The sequence below is a fragment of the Phaenicophaeus curvirostris genome, chromosome 4, assembly GCF_032191515.1.
Source record: "Phaenicophaeus curvirostris isolate KB17595 chromosome 4, BPBGC_Pcur_1.0, whole genome shotgun sequence".
Lineage (NCBI taxonomy): Eukaryota > Metazoa > Chordata > Aves > Cuculiformes > Cuculidae > Phaenicophaeus > Phaenicophaeus curvirostris.
The window spans coordinates 65,600,330-65,624,330 of record NC_091395.1 but is presented as its reverse complement, the minus strand read 5'-3'; the positions used below and the strand labels follow the sequence as shown (position 1 = coordinate 65,624,330).

Genomic DNA, 24,001 nt, shown 5'->3' with positions numbered 1-24,001 from the left:
AGTGCATCTTATTCTGTTTTAATAATAATAATCTGCTTTAGTAATAACTAATTCTTTACTGCTTCCTTGCTGTGGATTTTTTCCTTTGTTATAAGGCTAACTTGAAACATTTCAGGTTTTCCTCTCCCCAGTAGAAGAGGTAACCTCAAGGCCAACACAGCCAAGCATGAAGCCCTATGTATTCCACCTCTGTGGTTACCCTGTTGCTGTTATTACCTCTAAGCAGCTCCAGGTTTCAGTACTGCTGAATCATTTTGCTTTCAGTTGTTAATTAAAAATTTTTCATAGCCAGGGAACAGAACAATAGGAGGTTTCGTATCCAACAACAGCCCCTCTCCAAAAAAAAAAAATGGTTCATTTGTGAGTGAAATGCTATTAAAAGCAGTGCTTGTGTGGATGCCAAGTAGGAAGAGGCAGCAAGCGTGTAATAAAGAACAATTAATTTGTTTCAGAAGGAATACACATAAAATAAGAAATTATTTTAAATCAGGTTTTCTTCTGTTTCTCCTCTTTCAATCGCACTTTTCTATAGAATAATAATAGTAATTTTCTGACTAGACAATGAAGACTTTGGTTCCAGTTAATGTCGCAGTAACCTTGCACTGAAATGCTAGTATTTCACAATACTGATATCTAATTTTAGTCATCAACCCTTATGCGTTGAACGTTGTGAAATTTATATTCTGCACTTACAGGTTTTGATAAAGGCACACAGACTTCATTTTGTTCATTACTATAAGGCAAAGTGAGACACTTCATGGATTTTTTGTAAGGACACACATTTTTGTTTACAAATGGATAAACACATTAAGTTGTATAATACCTATGCAAACATTGTTTCTGTATTACTGTGTGGGAGGACTGTAGCCCTCATAATAAAAGCCAGGACTGGCAATGAGAAGATCTGAGCAGAACAAGGAAACTTGCAAGAACATTTCTTTCATTTGAAAAGCCATAGTTGACTTTCTCAAGTTATTTGCTGATTTGACCCATTTGCCCATTAAAAATAGTACTACATTCTGTGACATCTACAGTAGAGCTTTTTTGATCATGGGAATCCAATATTCATTGCTTGATGGCAATGCTTTTATGCACAAGAACTACAATTGTTATGTTCCTGTGAGTATCTTAAATCAGCATTTGGAACATACACATTTCAGATGCAAATATACAGCCAGGGCTTGATACTATAACTGCTGTGTTCCAGTTATTTCCTTGGTAAGTATTTTTGCATTTTTAAAAGAAAATGTATAGATTTTTTTTTACCAAAATAAAACTTTTGCAATGGATACTTCATCACTAAAAATCAGCATTATCATGGATCCTTTCTCAGTCTTCAGTCTTTTGCAAATCACAGTAACGTACCCTCTGATAAACATGGATGCTGATTCAGAAGAACACCTTGAATTGCTGATGCGAGTGTGAGAAGAGGCATCAGCCGTGTAAGATGGCTACTACAATTTTCACTTCATGGAGAGTCTGCTCAGTGTTTTGCAGTGCCATGCATGCTTTGTGACATGGCATACACCTACACTGCCTCAACCAGCGGAAAATCAACAAAAACTTGCAGATGCTGAGAGCGATGCTTGAAGAAGTTGAAGAAGTAGAGGTCATCTGATGTGAAGCTTCTAGGTATGCTCTTCTTTTTATCAACAAAATGACTTAGTACTTGAACTACAGATTTTCTTTTACTTGATGTCTGAATACAGATATGTTTATAATATTTATTTTTTTCTTGTTGATAATGAGCTGAAGAAGGGAGTTGAACAAAGCATTCAGGGCAGTTCATGTTAATACAGAACTTTTTTCCCTTTTCCAATCTCTCAATAAAATGCAGTGACGTAAGACAATTTGAATGCAATCCTAATGATATGGAAAAGCAAGAGAGAAGGCCACAGACTTGTAAATAAAAATTAATTGTTATTTGCTCATTTGAAACTGTCAAGGAGTCAGCCAATACCTTGCTCCATGGCTGTCTCCAAGTTACTAATGGTACCTGAACTGTGTTTTATATATCATGTCATTCATGTACTTGATCATCATTCTCTCTGTTTTATGTTCTTGGCCTGTCTGAGTTAATTTGTGGCAGAGAGAAGCCTCTGTGCTCTTTCTGGATGGCTCTCTATTTCTGTTTTCCTTTGCTTTAAATATCAGATTGCAGATCTTACATGGGGGGATGAGTAGCGGAGCTCATCCTTGCTTTGTTGTCTAGGTCATGAGCATCTCATACATGACAGTTCTACGCTTGCTGCAAAACTACTCTAGTAAATCCATGCTGTTCTATATGTTTGTCTCTTTTTTTGCCTCTCAAAGGCATTAATGCGTGGATGTTTCCTGACCCATTAATACATTTTTTTAATTAATTGGGAGTTATTTTACTTTTATTCAAAACCAGAAGGAGGTGGTAAAAACTAGCCACGCTGGAGCAGAGTAGTAGAAAACAACTAGCTACTCAAGCTCAGTTTAGGAAAAGAGAGTTTGCTCCCTTTCTGTCTTATAAATAAGCCAAGAGGTGGATATGTTCTTTTGTGGACACCCATCTTAACACTTTTCTTTTTTACGCTCATGTGCAAATCAAGTCCATTGCTAAAATGAGATGCTCTCTCTGCCTAAACTTAAAGTGACCTTAAGAGTAGTCTTAAGAAAGCAAACCCACATGATCTGTGTGCTTTCAGTCTATATTGTTGTTTGCAACCCAAATGCAACTTGGTTTTAGACTACCCGTGGCATTCAAGAGAAGAGCTAATCCTGTAGATGGGAGGTGTACTGCTCCGTGTTTCCCATTCCCAGTCTCGTCAGGCCATACGAATAAGAATGGGTCTGTGCTGAGCCTTTCCCCCTCAGTATAGTCCTGGAATTAAAGCTGATGCCTCTGTACATGGGGTGTAGGGTTTGTAATGTGAATGGCAGTTGAATTTACAAGTAAGAAGGAGTTCAGGTAACCACTGAAAAGACTGTATTGATATAAGGGGCTGAGATATTTGATGCAAAACCAACTGACACACAGTTTTGAAAAGTTGTGGGTTTAAGGGAAAAATTAAACGGTCTCTATTTTGTATAGCAGAAGTGGATCAATGGCTTTTTTTTTGTTTGTTTTTTTTTGAAAGATATCACCTGCTGGCTGCAGAGTGGGTGGATTCAGCTTCCTTCTGGAGACTGGATAAATCACTTGAGGAAGGTCTTGCTTTCTGCTGCATCCTTTAGACAACATGGAAGGGGAGAGTATCTATGAGTTTGATTCTGGAGATGGACTGGGAGGTAAGGATGCCTATCACGTTTTTGTTTTCATCCCTGATGGCTGGTTACAGGGAGCCCTTATCACAAAGGACCTTGGAAGCCACAAAAAGCAAATGTGATAAAGATGTTTACAGTTCATTGGTTGTATTATGTCACTTTACGAGCAGTGAATAAAAATTTTTGAAAACAATTGTGTCCTAGAGGAAGTGGCACATGTAGACACTGCATGTTCCAAATGTTGTCATTTAGAGCCTGAGATGTCCCAAAGATGATGTGACCCATAAATACTTACAATAAAAGTAAAGGCGTGTAGCCTTTTCTCTCTTTTCTTTGTTTCTCCTTTTTCTGTCTCTCATGTGCTGAGTAACTGTGTTGCACACACTATCTGTTTTGTTTATATTTTTTAACTGGACTGCAGAAAACAGAATTATATGCTACTGACACTGTCTTCTATATTAGTGACCTATATGTAGGCAGGGACATTTTATTGACCTAAAATAAAAAGTTCTTGTTCTTACTTAGCTACTAGTTCCACGGATGTCCCTTGGCAAATGAGTGAAAGTCATTACTGTGGTTTATCATTTTCATAATGGGATGAACAGCTTCTCAGAGAAGTTACATTACATCTACAAGGCTACTGTTGCGGATAATGCAGGGGACCTTTGACAGAGTTTTGGAACAGATCCATCTGTTTTAAATTCCTGGTTTAACAAGGCTTCTTCTGAGATTAACTAATCAAACACCTTTATCTAGTTTGCAGAACACTTTGAACTGTGTAGGTAAACTCACTTTTGAACTCAGAAGTGTAAATATTATGGGAAAGAATGAGGTTTTGCATTAGAATGTTGTAATAACAGAAGACTTCATGTGCTGCACATCTGTTTGATGGTTTAGATGTTTTCTGTGACTGGATTGTAACCCGACAGATTGTTTTTTGTCTGAGTGTACTGTGCTTGTGCCAAGATGCTCCCTTTTTTGTTTAATACTGCAGTAATACTTTTCCTGGACCCTAGCTGCATCTTCAGTACTGTGTATTAGGAGGAACAGTTTCTACTATCTTACTGCTGAGTTTCCTTCTTATTAATGAGTTTTTTCCAGACTCTCATCAGTGGGGCTAACATGCAGATATGCATCCTTAAACAGGTGACTTTTTTTAAGAACCAAAAAAATGATGGTTCAAGTTAATTTTAAAATTCCCAATAATACTGGCTATGAAATAATTATTTTGTCATAATAAACAGTATAAATATTTATGCTCAAATAATGCCTTTCTGCTGGGTAAATAAAGGGTAATAGAGTAGCGGCATTCTCTTTGACATTCTGAGCATTTTTATTGCCCTCTCTCGAAGATTTTGAGACACCTTGAGCCGTAGTTATGACTGTTACTGATTAGGTTGCTTTTTCATTTCACATCTTATCTCAAGGACTAGTTTTGGCCTACTTGTTGTGACCTTCAGTCACTGAATCTCTGCTGTGGTGCTGCGTCTTTGTAATTTCTTTCATGCCACTTAGAGCATGGAAAAACTCGTTCAGATCTAAGGTCAAAGACAGTTTCATATCACAGCCCTCCTTGAGTCTGACCTGTGTTGTTATAATAAATTACTGTCCTTGATCTACATTTTTCTGTTTTATGTAGGCAAGAGTGAGTGCGTGTGTTCACGGGATGGGTAACCACAATTCTGGCTTGTCCTGTTCACTTTTTTCTGCTTGGATTCTGACTTAAGATCATAAGCTCTTCAGAGCAAATTTACTATTTTCAGAAGCAGAACAGATTGTAATTGTCATAAGTTGAACAGAATTACTGCTCTGAGAACAAAATCTGATCTTATATGTGATAGGGCCGTACAGGAGCATTTCAGTATTTCCAATGTACATATATGCATGGTGCTTGTTTGGGTGAAGTCTGATTGCATGAGTAATACTAACCACAGAGTGCCTTTTCACATTTTTTAGAAAACAGGTGGTGTCCTCTCTGTGTGACTTGGTGGATAGCAGCTCAAGTTAAAATAAAATAAAAAATCCTTCCTTCATCCTTTATAAACAAACCAAAAATATATCAAAACAAACTGACAAAAAAATTCCCATTCTGAAAGTATGAGGAGTTGGCATGAGCTAGGACTTCATGATAATCAGCCCATCAGGTATTCTTATCTGGTGAGTTAGGGAAGTGTCGGAAACTCCTGTGTTTAAAACCAAGGGCAGCTAAAACTTTGAATGCAGCTTTGCTATGTTTCTTGGATTCAGTTTGTCCTGCTTTTCCTGTTTCTACTTGAGATACCAAAATGACAAGTATATGCTGTTTATGGAGCCAAATTAGGGAATTTTGCACTGTTTTATCGAATACGAACTAAATAAAAATGTGACTTGAAAATAAAGTAAACATTTAGAAGATAAAGGACACACGAACTGTCTGAGATAGGTACAGAGTTCTCAGTAGCATATAACAAAGTCTGTATACACCCTATACATTACAAATATCGGTATACCTTGAGATATGTATGTATCAGGCACAAATGTACGGTTATAATTAGACTGATTTGATGTCTGAATTATAATATATCAGAGATCTGAGACAAAACAGAAACATTCCCATTTTCAGCAACGTGAGTAGGTACGTCAAACAATTTACCAGTATGATGAAATGACATCCAAAAAAGGAAAGTATATTTTGTTGAGTCAAGGTCTGATTCTCTGATGGAAGAGTTTCCTGAGAACATAGACTCCCTGTGAGTCTGCATGAGTTTGAGAGTCAAAAGATGTTAAGAATTTTGTGGACATTTCTTGTCAGATTAAAAAAAAACAAACCAAAATTATTACCCCATATTTTATTATTTCATTAACAGGAAGTCTATTTCAGGAACCCAAAGTAAGGCTCTTCCCCTCATTTTAATTGTAAAAATGTATTTGCATTTTCATACATGTGAGTGGCATATAGCACTCCTGAATGCCAGTAGAACTCAGGAATGATGCTATAGAGATCAAGCAAATCAATTTGATACTGTGGAGGTATGTACTTAACTTCCTTGGTTTAAAAATTAGTCCTAATATTAAAAGCAGTTTAGACAGCTGTGTTGCTGGCGTCTTGACTTGATATTATTTCATAGCAGATTCTCAATGCCTCTTAAATGATGCACAAAGAACAGAGCTGACTCTTCTCTGGGCAAATAAAGCCATACTCAGTGAGGGTCCTTATATGGTCAAATAGAGCCTCCAGAGTACATGCCACCCCAAACAGTGTTGAGAAGAGATCAGACTGTAATGCTTCACTGTGCAATGCACTGAAGACCTATTATAACTGACCTAGAACAGATAGGCACATCGACTTCAAAGCAGACTTCATAGCTTCAGTTGCCTAGGAGAAATTTATTTTTTCCTCAAATGCAAGAACTCTGTGGTGGGGTGACCTTGGCTGGCTGCCAGGTGCCCAGCAAGCTGCTCCTTTGCTCCCCCTCCTCAGCAGGAAGAGGGAAGATAATAAGATGAAAGGATAAGGAGACGGACATAACTCTTCAGTTATTGTCAAAGGCAAAAGAGACTTGATTTGAGAAAGATTAATGTATTGTGAATTAAAAATATAGTAGGTTAGTGACAAAACCCCTCAAACTAAAGCCACCTCCCCGTTATCCCCTTTCTTCCTAGAATCACCTTCACTCCTTCCTTTTGAACTTTCTGCCACCTCCTGCTACCCCTCAGCAGAGCAGAGGGACAGGGAATAAGGGTTACAGTTAGTCCACGACACTTCATCTCTGCTGCTCCTTCTTCCCATGCTCTTCCTCTGCTCCAGGTGGGGTCTCAGTCAGGGAATACAGTCCGTCATGAACTTCTCCAGTGTGGGTCCTTCTCATAGTTCTTCAAGAATTGATCCGGTTTGGATCCTTTCCACAGGATACAGTCCATCAGGAAAATACTGCTCCAATGTGGGTCCTGCAGAAACCACAGTTCTTGGCAGAAAACCTACTCCTGTGTGGGCTCCTCTCCACAGGCCACAGCTCCTGCCAGGAGCCTACTCTAACACAGGTTCTCCATGGGCTGCAGTTTCCTTCAGGGCATCTCTACCTGTTCTGGTGTGGGGTCCTCCACAGGCTTCAGGAGACCTTATTGCTCTCTACAACTACCTGAAAGGAGGTTGTGGAGAGAAGGGAGCTGGCCTCTTCTCCCAAGTGACAGGGGACAGGGCAAGAGGGAATGGCCTCAAGCTCCACCAGGGGATGTTCAGGCTGGACATTAGGAAAAAAATTTTCATGGAAAGGTTCATTGGGCACTGGCAGAGGCTGCCCAGGGAGGTGGTTGAGTCACCTTCCCTGGAGGTATTTAAAAGACAGGTGGATGAGGTGCTGAGGGGCATGGTTTAGTGATTGATAGGAATGGTTGGACTCGATTATCCTCTGGGTCTTTTCCAACCTAGTGATTCCATAATTCTATGATTCTATGATTCAGGTGGGTATCTACTCCACTGTGGTACTCTGTGGGCTGCACAAGGACAGCCTGTCTCACCATAGTCCTTGCCATGGACTCTAAGGGAAACCCTGCTCTGATGCCTGGAGCACCACTTCCCCCTCCTTCTTCACTGACTTTGGTGTCTGCAGGGCTGTTTCTATAAATTTTTCTCACTCCTCTCTCACACCTGCTGTTGTGCAGCTTTTTCCACACTTTCTTAAATATGTTCTTACAGAGGCACCACCAGTGTCACTTATGGGCTCAGCTTTGGCCAGCAATGGGTCTGACTTGGAGCTGGCTGGAACTGGCTGTGCACATGAGGGCAGCTCCTGATCTCTTCTCTCAGAGGCACCTCTGCTGCACTTCCCCCAAAACCTTGCCATGTAAACCCAACACAGACCCGTGCTGTTATTCCAGAACAATACGCTGTTTCATGTGTATTCCTTGTAGACCTGATGTAATTCTTAGTGGATATTGTCATTAAATGATTGTCTTTTTTATCAGTATCCTGGCTACTTGGATGTTTTCCTAAAAGCAGTCACTAACTTGAACAATGTAGAGTTAAATATATTTGGAGATATATCTTTAGAAACTTTTAATCCTTCTAATTATGGAGTGCTATGATTATTAATAAAATCTGAAGATCAAACTCTTTTCTTGTTCTGCTTCCATGATTTGATTTTTCAAAATGTAATGTTTTTTGTTTTGGCAAAGACTCTGCAGTGCTTAGATATATAGGCAGAATCAATACCATAGCACACGTTTTCCCTTGTTCCTTGTACTGCATTTTAATCAGAACCTCAAGATGTGCTGCTGCCCAAAAGGTATTAGGGGGAAGAGACTGGGAAGGGCTTAAGCAACTTTTGTGGTTCTGTTGCATTATCGATATTATGCCAGATCTGCATTTGGCCTGGTGATTTCACTTCAAGTAAAAAAATCTTTCCTGCATGTTAGCAAGGCTGTGAGCCAGTTGCTATGGTATTCAGCTTTTTCTTTTTTTTTTTCTTTCTTTCTATTTAACCAATCCACTTGCTTTTGTGGTGATTCAGCCCAGAATAAGAAATCAGTCACAGAGCATAGAACTGTAATCAAAAGAGCAGCTATTGTTGGCTTGAAAATCTATAGAGCAGAATTTGAGCATCAAGAAAATATTTATTGCAGTCTGTGTTTATGGTATATACTCTAATGTGTAACATAATGGTAGTAATGGTGGTAATGGCAGTAGCCCTTTTTTCAGGATGATGATAAAAATGGAATCACTGTGCTAATTTCTTTATGCTGTTTTATCACCCCAGAGGCATCAGTAATTTCCAGCTAAAAAATTACCAGGTATTTTTATTCTGTGGCCGATTTTAATTGTTTTTCACTGTGTTACTAGATGGTAGTATGTTTCTAACGAGATATTATTTGCTAGTGGAAGGTTACCAGACTCTGCTGCTTGTCTTCTCAATTTTAGTGTTGCTGTTTGATTAATCAGGAAATTCTGGAAGACTGCTAGGTAATGTAGAAGTCATAATGGTGCTGTTTCGTAGCTGCGGTGATCCAAGAGTAAAAGAAAGACAAGGTAATTAGAGAGAGGTAAATTCTGATGGATGAACTATCAAAAAATGGGAGGACAACCTTTTGTGGATCTCCTACAGGTTTTAAGAAGGTCCTGACTGCTTGAATGCAAGGTTGTTCTACCCATCCTGTCTGCAACTTTACGAGCAGGACAAATAAAAGATACTGCTCCTTTTATACAAAACTTCTTTCCAAAGTCGTGGCTATACCACAATTAAAACTTTTAAATTTCAATTTAGAAATCATTAGAAACCACGCTTGTACAAGGCAGTGTTACACAGTAAGATAAGACGCCATGCACCCAATGATAATAAGTAAGTAAATACAAATATTTTGATTTGGAAATAACTAAACAGAAAAAAAGTAAAATTTCCTCTAGGAATGCTTTTTGTCGGCGTGCTCTGTACAGTACAGTGCACAATCCTTTGTGAGTGGAAAGCAGGATCTCCTGAAGAAGCTTTTGCTTGTTGTTTCCAGAAGTGTCATGAGAGCCTTTGTTTTCTTTCCGTTACGTGGTATCCATTCTTTTTCTGTATGCAGGTAATAATGTCCCATAATGAACTAAAATGCTGACAATGAATAATGCTCTCTCTGCTCTCACTGAGTGTGAACCCACCTCAGAGTTTTCAAGGGTTTGACTAAGAACAGCAACTAAATGATGAAGTTGAATCTTGGAGAGGCTTTAAATAATGCTGGTAGAGACCTTGAACTTTTTCACCCCTGCAATAGCTCCACTTCAGTGTTTGAATTATTCTTTGTCCATCCAGGTAAACCTCAGCATGCTGTGCACATGCCACCAGAATAGTAGAGCAGTCAGCTGTCATATTCAGCAACTACAGGTTTCTAACCATGTAGTACATGACTTTGCAAGAGATCAAGAGGAAGATGTGCATCAGTTCATCAAACAGAATGAAAAATCCACCTTCCAAGATAGTGTCAAGAAAAAAAAAAGAAGCAACTAAAACTCTTGTCACAGTAATCTAAAAGGAAGAGTAAAACTCATCCTTGTTTATAGTTAAGTCTTAGGTTTTTTTGCACAGAAATTCCTGCATCCTAGTGAATGGAATGTGGAGTGCTCCCCATTGACTGGTTAGCTAAACGGACTAAATTTTTTTGGGGTCAATTAAGAATTTTTATGTGTCAAATCTATGCTTTTCACACATACTCATGGGACAATCTTCCACATTTTTCAGTGAAATGAAAACTTGAAATATCTGGATGAATCAAGAATTTTTTTTTGGAATTTATGGTTTTGGGTGGCTAAATCTAATATATCTAGTGTGTCATGTTTATTAGTTGCTCCTGCGTGACTGAGTATATAAAAAACATGCATCCAGGAGATATAGTTTTTATCATGTCCTCATTTTACAAGTGAAATTTTAATGACACATTTCACTGAAGTTTTATCTTCTGATGTTTTCAGATGAGCTTTTTATTGTTAGATGAGCTTTTTGTTGTTTATTAGTGTTCTTTAACTTATTTGAAAGAACTATATATGAAGTTAAAAGATACATATCAATGACTAGTCATTATGGCATTCCAGTTATTAGGGTATGGCAGATAGTTTTGCACTATAATGAATGTGGAATACTTTATATTCACTCTTCTGTTAATCTAGAAATAAATTTGTAAACACAGGAGGGAGAGAGATGAGGTAAAAATGAGAGTTGTTTTTCTTGGGCATGGCTTTTTGGCGGCTTGCATTCAGAATGTATAGGGGGCGTTTACGGAAAGTAATGCTAATTTGTAACCATTGTAGATATTAAAGATACTGTAGAAATCATCCAGAAGGTGATTATGAAATTGAAATGCTCATAAACATATTGCCAATATTTAAGAGACAATTAATGTCTTTCGGCTGGGTTTTCACTCAGTGATGAGGATATCACGAGTTTATTAAGGGATGATTCCCTGATTCTATGATGGTTTAAAATGCAGAAGTGGAGAACCCCAACAAATGGCTGCTAGTGAAATGACAGAAATATGGCATTCTTGTATAGTTGTCTGCTGCAAATAAATGCAGGTCTTCTAGTGGTAGCATAGATGATCGAGATAAATTAATTTATTCTTTATTCAGTTACCACAGTCATTCATCATATAATTTAAAAAGTATTAAGCATCTAAAATTCTAAAAGTGGGCAAGAATATGATTATACTTGAAAGTATTTTTTTTCAATGGCACTTGCATTTGAATACTTGCAAGAACATCTATAGGAGATACTAATTTTAGTAGGTTTTGGTGTCACATCTAAAGTACATGTATGTTACTATAAAACTTCTCATAGAAATTGTCCTTGGCTAATAATTGCCTATGTCTACTTGCCATCCACCTTGTAAGGCAAGTCGTAAGGGGTGGTATTTCGTTTAGTAGAGCTCTGGCTTTTTAAGGGAACTGCAGTGTAAGAGATGGGAAGTGTATTTAAGTCTGGTTATATAAAGAATACTCTGCACTGATCTGTTGTTCAAAGACAGGGCTTGCTAAATGTCACGTTGTTTACCTTTCACACATTGTATACACATACTGATAGTTCTTCGTGCTTATACTGAACCTTTGCAAGTAGTGATCTATATCAATCCCCTGCTGCTGTACCATAGCTCCACTGCTTTTGGAAATTATAATAGAGATATGATGGTCTACATACCCAGAGGACTTGCTCCATTTCCACCAAAAGAATACTGTGAGCTTGAGTGAGATTCACCATTTACTGAAAGTACTGCTTTTAATAGTGCAAATACACACAGAAAGAAAACTCTCTCCTGAGTACGATGAATGCAGATAATGCACCTGAGTAACTAACTTGAACGGATTGCTGCTGTCTGGACTACATTCATATAATGACAAATGCCTTTATAAAAGGGACTGCTTTGATACAGCACTTCATCTTTCTGAATGTCAGTGCTCTGCAAATTTAAATATATGCATGTGTAAATAAACACTGAAATCATCCTGGCACATATAATAGATTTATATTTTCCTGTTCAGTGTTTGCATGTCTTTGCTTTCCACTGTATCTTATAGAAACTATAAGAAAATGGAGAATATATTTCTACACAGATCTATGAGGTTTTTCTCTTTGATGCTATACAGACCTGGGATGAGGCATTTATAATTTTGGCTGCTCTACTTTGAATACCAATATTAATATAAAATGAGTTCCTTAACTTCCTCTCCTTATGTTCTGATGATAGAAATGCAGTTTATTTCTGTGAAATAGAACATTTCATTTGTATGCTTGTGTGCTATTTTTTTTCCCCTTATCACTTTCTCATTTTTCATTAGGAAGATCCTGCCTTTAAAAAGGAAACAGCACCTGTTCTCTAGATCCTGTAGACTGATTTTCTAGGCTGTATTTGGCGTTTTATTGACTGAAGCAGTTAATGCTTCTTAAAACCCTGCTTCAACAGGCATTCTGTTGAACTGTTGTTGATGGAGGGTACACTGTTTAATCTGAGTTGAATTCCTTCAACAACTATAAAATGGGTTTCACACTAAGGAATTTTCAAGGTACTCAATTATTTCAGTGATCAGCACTGAACTATCAGTGTCTCCCTGGTTATTCTAAAAATAATATCTACTTCTTTGGGTTTAGGGCTATGAGAGAGGAAACTCTTGTGGGTCTCAGCTAGTTACAATGATGAAGGTGAATGTAGGAGCTGGAAAGATCTGGGCTTGCAGCTTGCAGCTTGCACTCCTGAAAGTCTGGGAATGTCCACTGAGGAAGCATTTTCCGGTAACTGAAAAATGATTGGGAGAACAAGGTACTTGCTTGCTTACAGGATCAACAGTTTTGTTCCTGCTTGAAAAATTATCCTTAGATGAGGAAAGTTTTCACCATTTTTTTTGTCTTGAATTTCTTTGTTTTTTAGGGAAAGCTATAAGGAAGCTTGTGCGCAAGGCGACTCTGGTGGCATCTAGAATCCTCAGATTTCCTTGACTGAATCCATCTGGGTTTAGACCTAAATATAGTAGACACACTGCACTGCTTGCACTGATAAATTTTATCTTCCAAATGATAGACCAAGGTACAGTCATGTATGCTAACCGTTTTTGATCTCATTTGACTCGATTCTGTTGCTTTTTGGGTAGTTGTGACAGTACGGTTTGTCCTCATGTTGTTCATCGTACTCTCAAAAAAATGAACTGAAAGAGACTTCTGGCCTGGCTCTTGCATTTGATGTCAGCTCCTTACGAGTCTGCAGCTTGCTGGGAAATAGCCTCTCCTGAGATTTACAAATTTGCCTTCAGTGGCAGGTAGACAGTGGGATTCTTCGCAGCAGAACTTTATTTGGTTTTACTATCCGTGGTAAAGAAAAATGTGCAAACCTAAAACAAAACTCCATTTCCTTTTTGACACGTATTTTCATTTTACCTTTTATGCTCAGCAATCATAAAATGAAAACAGATTATGTTCTAACAAAGCATAAAGTTTGACTATAAATTAACAGCTGTATCACTAAAAGAAAAAAAAAGATCAAAGTACTACTCTAAATGATAACAATTATATTTCTTTATATCTGCTTTGATATCTCTGCTAGCTGTTGGAATGAGCAAGCAATCTAAGTGCCAAAAGAGCTGCTTTCTGAGGTCAGAACTTCTCTTTGCTTTTGTTTTAGATGGGAAAATCATCGGTCTCCTATCTGTGTCTTTGCTACTACGGGAGACATAACTTTAGAAACACAGAATGTTATCAGTTTCAAAACTACATTGGTTGAATGTTAATCCAGTTGCACAGAGGATATTAAAATTTTGACTTTTATATGGTTTCAATAGAGTTGGAAGACTTGAGAACTGTCTTTTCTTTTGGCCAAAGATTGAGGCAAATATTTCCTCTGTGTGTCTTCTTGGTTCCTTTATGCTACCTGTTGGGCTGTGGCTGTTTGCTGCCTCTACCTTCAAGTGTTGAGCCTTATCCTTATGTTGGTGTTGTGCCCATATACAAAACCTTCCAGTGGCTTCTTCCTAGTGCACAAAGTACTTGGGAGAACTTCTGGAGTCTAGAAAGGATGGTTGCAAGCTGAGATTGGCTGGCACATTTTGTGCCTTGTGGATGTTAAGGTCTTGCTAAGGGAGTTCCTATATCAACCATTGTCTAAATCAGCAGCTGACCACAATAATGAAGTCTGTAGGTCGCACACAATTTACAAATTGCATATGTCTTTGAAGATGCTACATAACATCTGTTTTCTGTTGTCTGGCAAAAGAATATTAAAGAATGAGTGCCACTGGTGTTTAGCCTTGCAGAGCTGGTCTACAAATAGTTCTCTTTTTCAATATAATCCTTTAAAAATATGTGTACTTGCTGAAAGGTTAATGAAAGGTTCCCATAATTCTCCTTTTTAATTAGTACAATACAGCAGATAATTGATGAATGTGTCTATCTTTTCAATTGACAGCAACAGGTCACAGCTTTGGCACGCAGATAATTGGTAATTTTCTGTACATAACATTAGCGGAATAGGAAGATGAGTACATCTTTGCTGGGTTGTGAAACTGTCTGTGACAATATTCAGCTGGCCTGAGTGGTCTGCGTCAAATACTTCCCTTCTTTGTCCACGACCAGTGTTTTGTGATAAGTCTCTGTTGTATATCTATCTTTTAAGCATTTGACTGGACAAAACATTTGAGGAAGGTAAATGCATTTTCTTTTATCTAGGAAATTCTGATGTTTTTTCATTATAGGATATCGTACTCCTCTCTTTATTTACAGTCTTTAGGAAAATTCTTAACTGCCAAGAAAATAATTTCTCAACAGAAAGGGCCTTGAGAGAGAGGTTCCTTCTACAAAAGAAACACTGAACACCATATTGGAAACATCTGGGAGATGGCAAAGAAAGCTAACCATAGGCTTTGGTGTAAGGCTCTGGAGTTTAAGGTCTGCTGTGGAAGTGCTGGATGTGGACAGTCTATCCTTCCAGCCCCTGATAAGGAGAGAGGAGAGGATGGCTCCAGCTCTCCTTAACTATACATTGCAGCAAGACTAGGGCTGTTGTGGCATGATGGATTTCTGTTAGTATAGGTAGTACTATAACAGTAGTAAAATACTGAAGATATTTTTAAATTCTAAGTAATAAATGAAAGGGATTTAATAGTTGCTAATTTAAGAATTTAGAAACACTTGAGGCCCAGAGACATTGTTAATGTTAAATGAAAAACATGTTTAATGAAGTCAAATACCCCAAAGTCAGGAATAGTTGGAAATTTGCTCATGTTGGTTCTTTGTATTCAGCTTTTTGTATTCTGCTTTTTTATTCAGCTGTACAATCACAAGCTAAATGTACTTTAGCTTAGTAGTCCCTCAATTAATTAATTAAATGTATAGTAAGTTATCTTTAAATATAGTCAAAATAAATGAGTTTCTTCTATCATTACTTTTGAGAGTTTGACCCAAAAGTTTTCACTTTGAAAGATCTTCACATATGACTCAATGTTTTTAATACAACTCAAGATGCTCAGTTAGATACTAGCTTGAGTTAGAGCATGATGATATGCTGATCATCTTATTAGCTCCAACTCTTCAGCACAAAGTACTGAGGTTGAATATCATCAGAAGCAAATAGGAGCAGATGCAGATTTGAAGTGTCCAGTGTAAGAAGTCTCTAACTGGGTACTAGAGTGGACTGGTTGTGCTCATGTAATAAACTTACACTAAGACAGAGAGAATTTACAACTTAGGAGAGAAAAGTGAATTTGGATTTTCAACTACTAAAAAGGATTCTGTGGAGATAAAGCAGTCATTATTATAGTCATGGATTTAACACAGAAGGTAAAGCTGATCCATTTAGCTAGAGCAGTTCATATAGCCAGAGGTCTCTGCAACCAATGGCTCTAATGCGTTCGCTGCACTGATGAAATGGTGCAGAGCGGGAAATATGGTGAGGGATGAGTCAGAAAAACAGGAATAAGCAGATCTTTTAATCTTATAAAAATTCATGGAAAGATCATGAATTAGGCACAACAGAGGGTTTTCAAATGAGGCTTCAGTTTCTTACACCAGTGGGCAGTTGACAGGACTGTTGTTATTCTGCCCTGTTCTATATGAGGAGATTTTCGTGTTGTTTTCTTTTGTACTGGTTAATTTTATCTCACTGCATTCCCATCTAAACCCACAACAAACGTGGTTAGCAGCTAAAGTGGTGGTTCTTCAGCAGCAGCATACTGATACCAACTTTTATGTATGCTCAGCATTGGAATTTCATTGAACGTTTGTTCTCTACGCTGCTATTTAATGCTGTTCTAGCTGCTCCTGACGTGTTGATTTACTGGCACATCAGGATCCTGTACTGGTAGATCACAGGGAGGCAGGATGATGGGTAACCATGGTCCCTCTAAGGGCACTGGTTATAAATACACTTCAAGAGGCGATCACTTCTTAGCCTTTTCTTCTTGCTCTCTCAAAAGATATTTTCACTTTTCTGTATTGTGGAGGTGGTGCTAATGCAAACAGTCTCATGCTGCATAATCAAAGATTTCAAAAACCTGATGTGCTGCTGGCACATGTCTTTGATTATGCAGTGCTATGTGTTTTGCTGTTAAAATGTCAGAGTTTAATAACTAACAAAATTACATTTCCTGCAATTTACACAGTGCTCCTTTGTTGTAAGAATTAAAACTTAAATACTTGGAATTTCCTTGGGAAAACAGATAATTCTGACCTTTGAAAAAAACATGGAAAAGCTTATATCCAATCTAGTATTAGTTATTTCTATTTACTACTTTCTTCTTTTCTGTGCGGATTTTATGTCTTCACATATTTGTGCAATGAAGACAGTGAGTTTATATTAGGGTAGCAGTTAATGAAGATTGGTTTAAATATTAGCATAAAAAAGTAATCTGCCAGTTCGTGGATGGAGAAGTAATGATTAAAGGGTTAATATAATGTAGCACATTATCTCTTCAAATTTTAAATATTGCGTGAGCAAAACTTAAAAAATGGCAATCGGTTTCACTAGCCAATGTACCCTTATCTTTAAATATACTCAGAGATCTGTACAGCTAAGATGATTTCTGGCTTCAGAAGTTGTGTAGAGTCCTTTTACGTTCTTGTGTGGCGTGTGGTCTGGAAGTATTCTAGCTCGGACTAAAATCTGAAAAAGTAAGCCACTAATGCTATTTTATTTGGTAGTTGTTTTTAAGCCCTCATAACTACACTTCACAATGTTTTACCTGCCAGTATAATTTAGGTAGTTTGCTTTAATAATCTTAGTCATTAACATATTGCTGCTTGATTGTTCTGCAAAGGGGAAGTATTTGTTTTCTGTTTAATACAATGATCTAGACTAAAGCACATAGTCAATAAATGCGAAAACAAAAATGCCTGAAGCCCCCTCCCTCCAACCTAAAAATGACCAAATCAAAGGTTTTCCTAAGTAAAATCAACACACACACAAGGTAGTGTATCCTTTTATAGTCTAAAAAAGTTCTGATTCTGGGAATGTTCAACTGTCACTGAGCAGTGCTTTCTGATGCTATCAGAATATTCTAGTAAAGGAGGACACCAGCCCCTCCCCCAAACCCTAAAAAGTCTTAAGTGTTATTGAAGATCGGCATTCTTTCTGTTGCATTGAATTAGGGATTTGGAATATGTTTATCCAGGTTTTGCCAATTAAACTTTATGACTGATAAATTAGAAAACAAGCATTCTGTCCATAAGGTAACTACTTCTGATGCCAGATTGCTAAATGGAAAGACAGTTATGTTTAAGTGATTAGGATGTCTATGTGTGTACTCTTCCCTGTTGTTTCCTAAGATTTCCACTGAACCTACAACATAAATAAATGACTGTGTAAGTGCAAAATGTCTAGTTGTGGTTTATGTTTAGCATGTGTTTTAAATAATTTTTATGCTGCTCCTGATGTAGTAAAAGTAAAATTAGGATGTTGTCATGCTAATCAGTAAAAACTAGGGGCCCGAGGGGTACTGGATTGGGGGAGTTAATTCACATTGTTTCATATAGCAATTAATTACAATTTAAGCATAAAACTTGTTAACAGAAGCTTGTCATTTAATGATAAGTAACAGAAGGCCAAGCTTTGATAATGGGTCATTGTTTGCCAAGTGTTTGAGCCATAGAATACTCTATGGTGTCGGTGGGGTTTTTTTGTAGTTCTTTTCAGGGAGACGTTTTATTTTTTTTTTTTTTTTTTGTATTTCCCCACAAGGAACCTTCTTTTTCTGTTAGAGTTAGCACAGTCCCATGACAGTAGTAGCTCCTGTGGGGCACCAGCTGGGGCTCCTCGCAGCATCCCTGTCCAGTTTATTTATGATGCAGCTTTGGCACCAGTATTTGCTGAAACCACACCGTTCTTGGGATACTCTCATTGAAGTCAAGCTGTTATAACACCTGGTGTCAGCGTGTGGAAGAAGAGAAAGAGAAAATGAAAATTGTGGGTGTGGAGAAATTACAAGGCTGTCATCTCGCCAAGCATTGTGTCTGCTTGCTGCTTTGTTGCTGACACAATTGCAGCAGAAGGGAAGCTCAATGTGGTTATTGATGTTTCTTGAGTAGTACAAATCCTAATCTTTCTAATAAAATATTCAGCTGTCTGGTCCGTGAAATAATACTTAGTTGATCTGGTTTCCCTACAACAAAAAACTAAACCAACCCCAAATCTCCTCATATGCAGATACCACAGTTGCATTGTTCACTGAGTGTTTTTAGCAGGTTGTTCTATTTGTTTCCTGTGGCTACAACCAATGATATCTTGGAATTTAATCCTGCTTGTGGAGAAGTATTTGATAAATAAATGTGTTATCTAGGAAAATGAGCATCATTTTTAACAGCTTGGCAAACTGCTATGTTGTGAAACGCTTTTATCAAAACTTTAATACGCATGGACCTCTTAAGAAACCAGATAGGCAGGGAAAGAAAAGACTGCTGTGGAGACTTATTTGATTAAAATGTTTTGGTAAAGAATCCTTAATTATTTTAAAGAAAGCCACAGAGGGGTCTTTTCTCCTGTGGTGATTAGGAACCAGGAAGTTTTCATATTGCATTCATATGTGTGATGTGAAATGAATTAGTTATTAGCTGTATCTCCATGAGGCAAAGGCACTATAAATAGCTTCTCCAGGTATTGTTTTATTCTACTCTGCTCTTTATTCTCAAATTGCAGACCTGACTAAAAATATCTCAGTTGCACTCTCAAGCCATGCATATGGTACAGATTTGGCTTTTGCAGACCAAAGTCTGTTTTTATTGTGCACAAACAAATGGAGGACTCCTTGGTTCACTGACCCCTGATTTTTCAGAGTCTCAGGAAAAACAAAACACCTGTTGGTTGTACCACCTATGATTCTTGTCAACAACAGCAAGAAGGGGGGTTCTGGGCTTAGTTACTGAATAAGAACTATAATACTACTAGTAAGGGTGAAAAAAGGCGCTTTTTTTTTTTTGTTGTTAGGGCTATATTGTGAAGCTGAGGTATCCGCTTTATTGGCTTTATGTTTTGTCATAATAGCAAATACAAATGAAATGGGGCCATAATTAGGTTATGCCTTTGGATTTTGAAGAGGAGTCTGATTATAAACTCAAAAGACTATGGCTTTTTTTTGTGTACATGAACTCTGGCATGTTTTCCATCTAGAGTTTTGGTTACTAAGAAATAAGAGATGCTGCTGTCCTCGCTTTTAACACTTCACTCTACCGTTACACTAACAAATCCAGTATACTGCCCAGGATAGCTCCAGGTGGCTTCTTGCCACCTTTTGACCATTTCCTTGAATTTTTAGATCTTCTAGGACTATTCATAGCTGTGATAGATAGTGTACAGGCTACAGCAGTGAAGGATACTGTGGCAGGCTGCCACCCAGCTAGGTCCCTGTTATGGTAGCCTGGCTGCTTGTAGTGCCCTTCAAGGGTTGAGAACATATGGTGAAGAGTCTCAGTGTGTAAGGTAGTGGCAGCAGCTTTCATGCAATGTGAAGTATGACGAGGAAGGTTTGTGTGTCAGTTGTGCAAGGAGGATTGGAGAGCATAAGCAGACATCCCCAAAAGATGAGCTAATGCCCTGTGGCTTCCTGGATTGCAGGGTCTTGGAGGATGTATTGCTTTTCAGTCCTTCCAGTGCAGAATTAACAGATCTGTACTAGTTGTCTGAATCTTGGAGAATAGGAATGCCTGTTTGCCTGTTCTCAAGTGCCACACAGCCTGTAGAGGTTTCTTAAAAAAAAAATTTGGTTCTGCCTCTGTTTCGGAACACAAGATCCCCAAGTGTTTAAGTGTGCAAGTCAAAACTGCCTTGGATTAAAGTCACCCAATTCTGGCTTAATTCTGGTTGAGGTGGACTCCAACTCCAGCTGACTCTGTGGACAGTCCTGAGCTGTAGATGTATTCAGATTCTTACTGTAGAAGAGGGAGAGAAATTGGCAGAAGGAGGGGGGGGCCTTTTCTATGCACTCCCCATGTTGTGGCATCTTGGGAACTGAGAGACTTTGGTTTCAGATTTAGCTCAGGGGAGTTTGAAGGTACTTGTTCCGATTCTGCTCTCTACCAGGTGAGAGTCAAAGCTGGATGGAAAGTTTCAGCATTCCCTGCAGTCAAGTGAGCCACCATCCTTGGTGGTGATGGACAATCTGCCGATGGAATCTGCAATACCACCACAGCAGAATTTATGCACGTCCTTACTAAATACTTAGCCAACCATTCAACACCAACTGCACTGTCATTTGTCGTGCTCCATGTCCCTGGTCTCACTGGAGCGTGGCATATTATGGCATCATGATATTTCTTTCTGTATCAGTATCTTGAGTTTTGAATTACTACCAGGCAGCTGGGACCCAAGAGCTGAGAGTCAGGGAGAGAATAACAAAGGTAAAGGCTGGTCTTTGAGTAATTAGGAGCAGTGTAGGGCGTTAAGCTACTCCTCTCATTACATTAATGATCAGCACACTTGTTCATTTGTTGCGTCAATAGAATGGTGTAAGACAAAATGCTATATTGCTTTGCAGTGGCTGCAAATTTTCTACTGGAGGGGAAAATAGTAAGCACAGGTTGAAAATATACTAAGTGTTTTCATGTATTATGGCGTATTTTAACTTGCATGAGTGATCTTGCATGCTGCCTTGGAGGGGCGTATCATAAATACAATTATTATTACCCTTTATGGCAAAATTACATTGACAATGGTTGAGATACTCATGCAAACCGAATAGCATAGCATAGCTCCAGTGAAGGAAAAGGACAGATTTGGTACCTTCTGTTTAAGTTGTCAAGGTTGGCTGAGTTCTCAGTTAATTTAAAATCCTGCTTTATGGCCTCTATTACACAGGTTTCTGCCCCCTCCTTGAAATGTCTCCTGTGGAATGACAGAATGTAGCCATAAGCATTTGTGCTTTTTGTTGATTTTTTTTTTTCTGCTTTATTGTATGTGGTTTTGATTTTATTCTTTTTAAAGTAACAATCCGTTTTTCTTCATAGACTTGTAGGGAAGTCTTTCACATCTTTTTGCTTGTGGCATAAGTCTTTAGCACTGGGTGAAAAAACACATGATTCCATTTTAAAATGCAATAAGAATCCTCATTTTCTGTGGCTGGCAAACTTTCCCTTTTATTCCTTAGCCAACTTCTATCCAGTCCACTGGTTCTCCTCCTCTGTGTCATGCTTGCTAACTTTTGCAGATTAAATTTTTTTGTGAGAGATACCATTAAAATGACTTTGGAGATTGACATAAATTATCTCTGCTGCTTTCACTTTCTCTTTGTTGTTGTGAAGAAGTACTAATATTTTTCCAATGCAGCTTGTGTTCTGTAAATCAGTATCAACCATTCTTATGATTTTGCATTAAGTAATTTCAACTTGACTTCTTAATGAAGCAAAATATTAAGTCTGCTATATGAACTTTAATCATGGGAGAAGGGAAGCAGAGAAAGCGTGTCAGTTTTTCTTTGTTGTTTCCACAGCTGCTAAATCTTGTGAAGTAACCTCAGCTGTGCTCTGCCTGCCAGGACCAGCCCTGGTAGCTCCTGTGCCATTGAGGTGCCATTCTGAGGTGCAATTCATTTTCACTGTTCCCTCACAGTACAGGGGTGGCAGTTTCTACTTAGCAGAAAGCTGTGAAATGAGGCTTTGCTGTTTGTTCCCACCACACTAGCCTCCCTTTGCACTTCTAGATATCTGTCTTTGAGTGCTAGAGTCTGAGCAGGGATTTATACTTATACAGGAGGAAATTATCAAATGAGTGGTTGTCTTTGGTGCACATTTCAGTCATTGAAGTCAGCAGGAAAACACCATTTATTTGCAGTGCCCCAGTGTTTTCCCCATAAACGACTAGAGCAGAGAATGCATGTAATCCAGGCTCTAAAGGTGATCAAAGCTGCAAGACTGGAAAGTGTAGCCCCTGTGGTACTGGAAAACATCAAGATGCAGGCTAACAGAGACCTGCAAGGTGTGTGTCAACAGCCTGCTCGGTCCTAAAGTCAGAAAAAATTAACTGCTGTGGTCTCTGAGATGATGATTTTTACATTTGCGATAATAATGATGAGTAAGGATCCTTTCCTTTTTTAAGAGTTTGTGAAAATGACATAGTTTTATGTATATTTGTATTGTGCAAAGCTGTGCCTACAAACCAAATATGCAAGTTATCCATCTCGGCTGATCTGCAAAATGGAACGTACTTACAATATCTAAAATTTTATAAGGTAGAGACTCCGAAATGATTTTAATGTTTCTTTCTCTTCTAGTAAAATCTTGGCTAGATCTTTATTGTTGTAAATTAATTGATTCTGCTTTGTTGTAATTTAATTTTAAGGTACTAGGTGGTATGTTTGGGAGAGCTGATTTAGGGCCAAATTTGCCAAGTGAGTTCTTACCATCTAAGAATCTTATAATTTGCTTGCAGTTCACTTTTGAGCTGCCAAACTGAGCATAAACTGAATCTCTGTTACTTTTCTAAAGTAATTTGAAAGCGTTGTAGTTTATTTAAGGATTTTCCAGCATTTATGATTGGTAGGTACTGCATGTGTAGGTATGAAGGTTAATTAAATCAAGAGGTGAAGTTTGTAGAACAGGGAATGCTTCATTAAGCCCTGTGTGAATTAACATGTACAATCTGTTCACAATACCCCAAGTGCCATTCACTGAGACAGTGTAATTACAGCTTACACACAGTTTCATTAGTTTGTGTTTCTTCTACTGTAGCTGACATGTATGTTGTCTTCACTGAAACCCTGGAATAGAGGAGGGACTGCTCGCTGGTGGGCATCTGAGCATACTGACATTCAGCAAATCATTTTTCCTTTGGGTTCTAAAATGTCTTATCCCAGATGTAATTAAGCTTGTAATTCATCAACTGACACACTTTTTTTTTTTTTCCCCTCAAATTCCAGGTCTAGCTGAAGATTTGTGAAATGGCTCTGCTTGTACACTTTTTTTTTTTTTTTTTTTACTTTTAACAGATGGGAAACAATAATTACCCTTCCCCACTACTGCTAGTAGTTCATTTTCTGTTTGGGTGGTTTTTATTTAAATTTTTATTTCAGGGCAGGATATTACGACAAACTAAAGATGTAGTCTTTAAGACATATCTCTAATGTGCATGGTGTTGAGGCATCTATAAAATCTAGGTGGCTGTGAAGGTACAGGGTGCTTCAGTGAAAATTTAACTGTATAGATTCCCAAGATTTTCTTTTAATAACAACAACTTCTACCAAGAACCAGGAAAGCACTTAAATAAACTAGTGTTATCACCAGTCAAGTAAATTTGTGTCTGTTGGTGTGCCTTTAGTTGATTCCCAGAGAAGGACTGTTAAAGCTCCAGGTATGATCTCTGC

The 24,001-nt window shown here is 38.1% G+C and overlaps 1 protein-coding gene across 9 annotated transcripts in view; it reads left to right on the top strand.

The window, feature by feature from the left end:
- Positions 1-24,001, top strand: part of PPP2R2C (protein phosphatase 2 regulatory subunit Bgamma) — a 196,028-nt gene that overhangs the window by 89,547 nt on the left and 82,480 nt on the right. For 2 of the 9 annotated variants that reach the window (XM_069856351.1, XM_069856349.1), the window contains exon 2: positions 3,108-3,258. The exons of 4 other annotated variants lie outside the window; for them this stretch is intronic. In XM_069856351.1, coding sequence (XP_069712452.1) covers positions 3,210-3,258 — 49 coding nt within the window. In that variant the 5' untranslated portion in view covers positions 3,108-3,209. Of the gene's footprint in view, positions 1-1,221; positions 1,633-3,107; positions 3,259-13,101; positions 13,258-24,001 lie in introns of those variants that run through there. 3 more of the 9 variants (XM_069856350.1, XM_069856353.1, XM_069856354.1) reach the window with 3 other exon arrangements.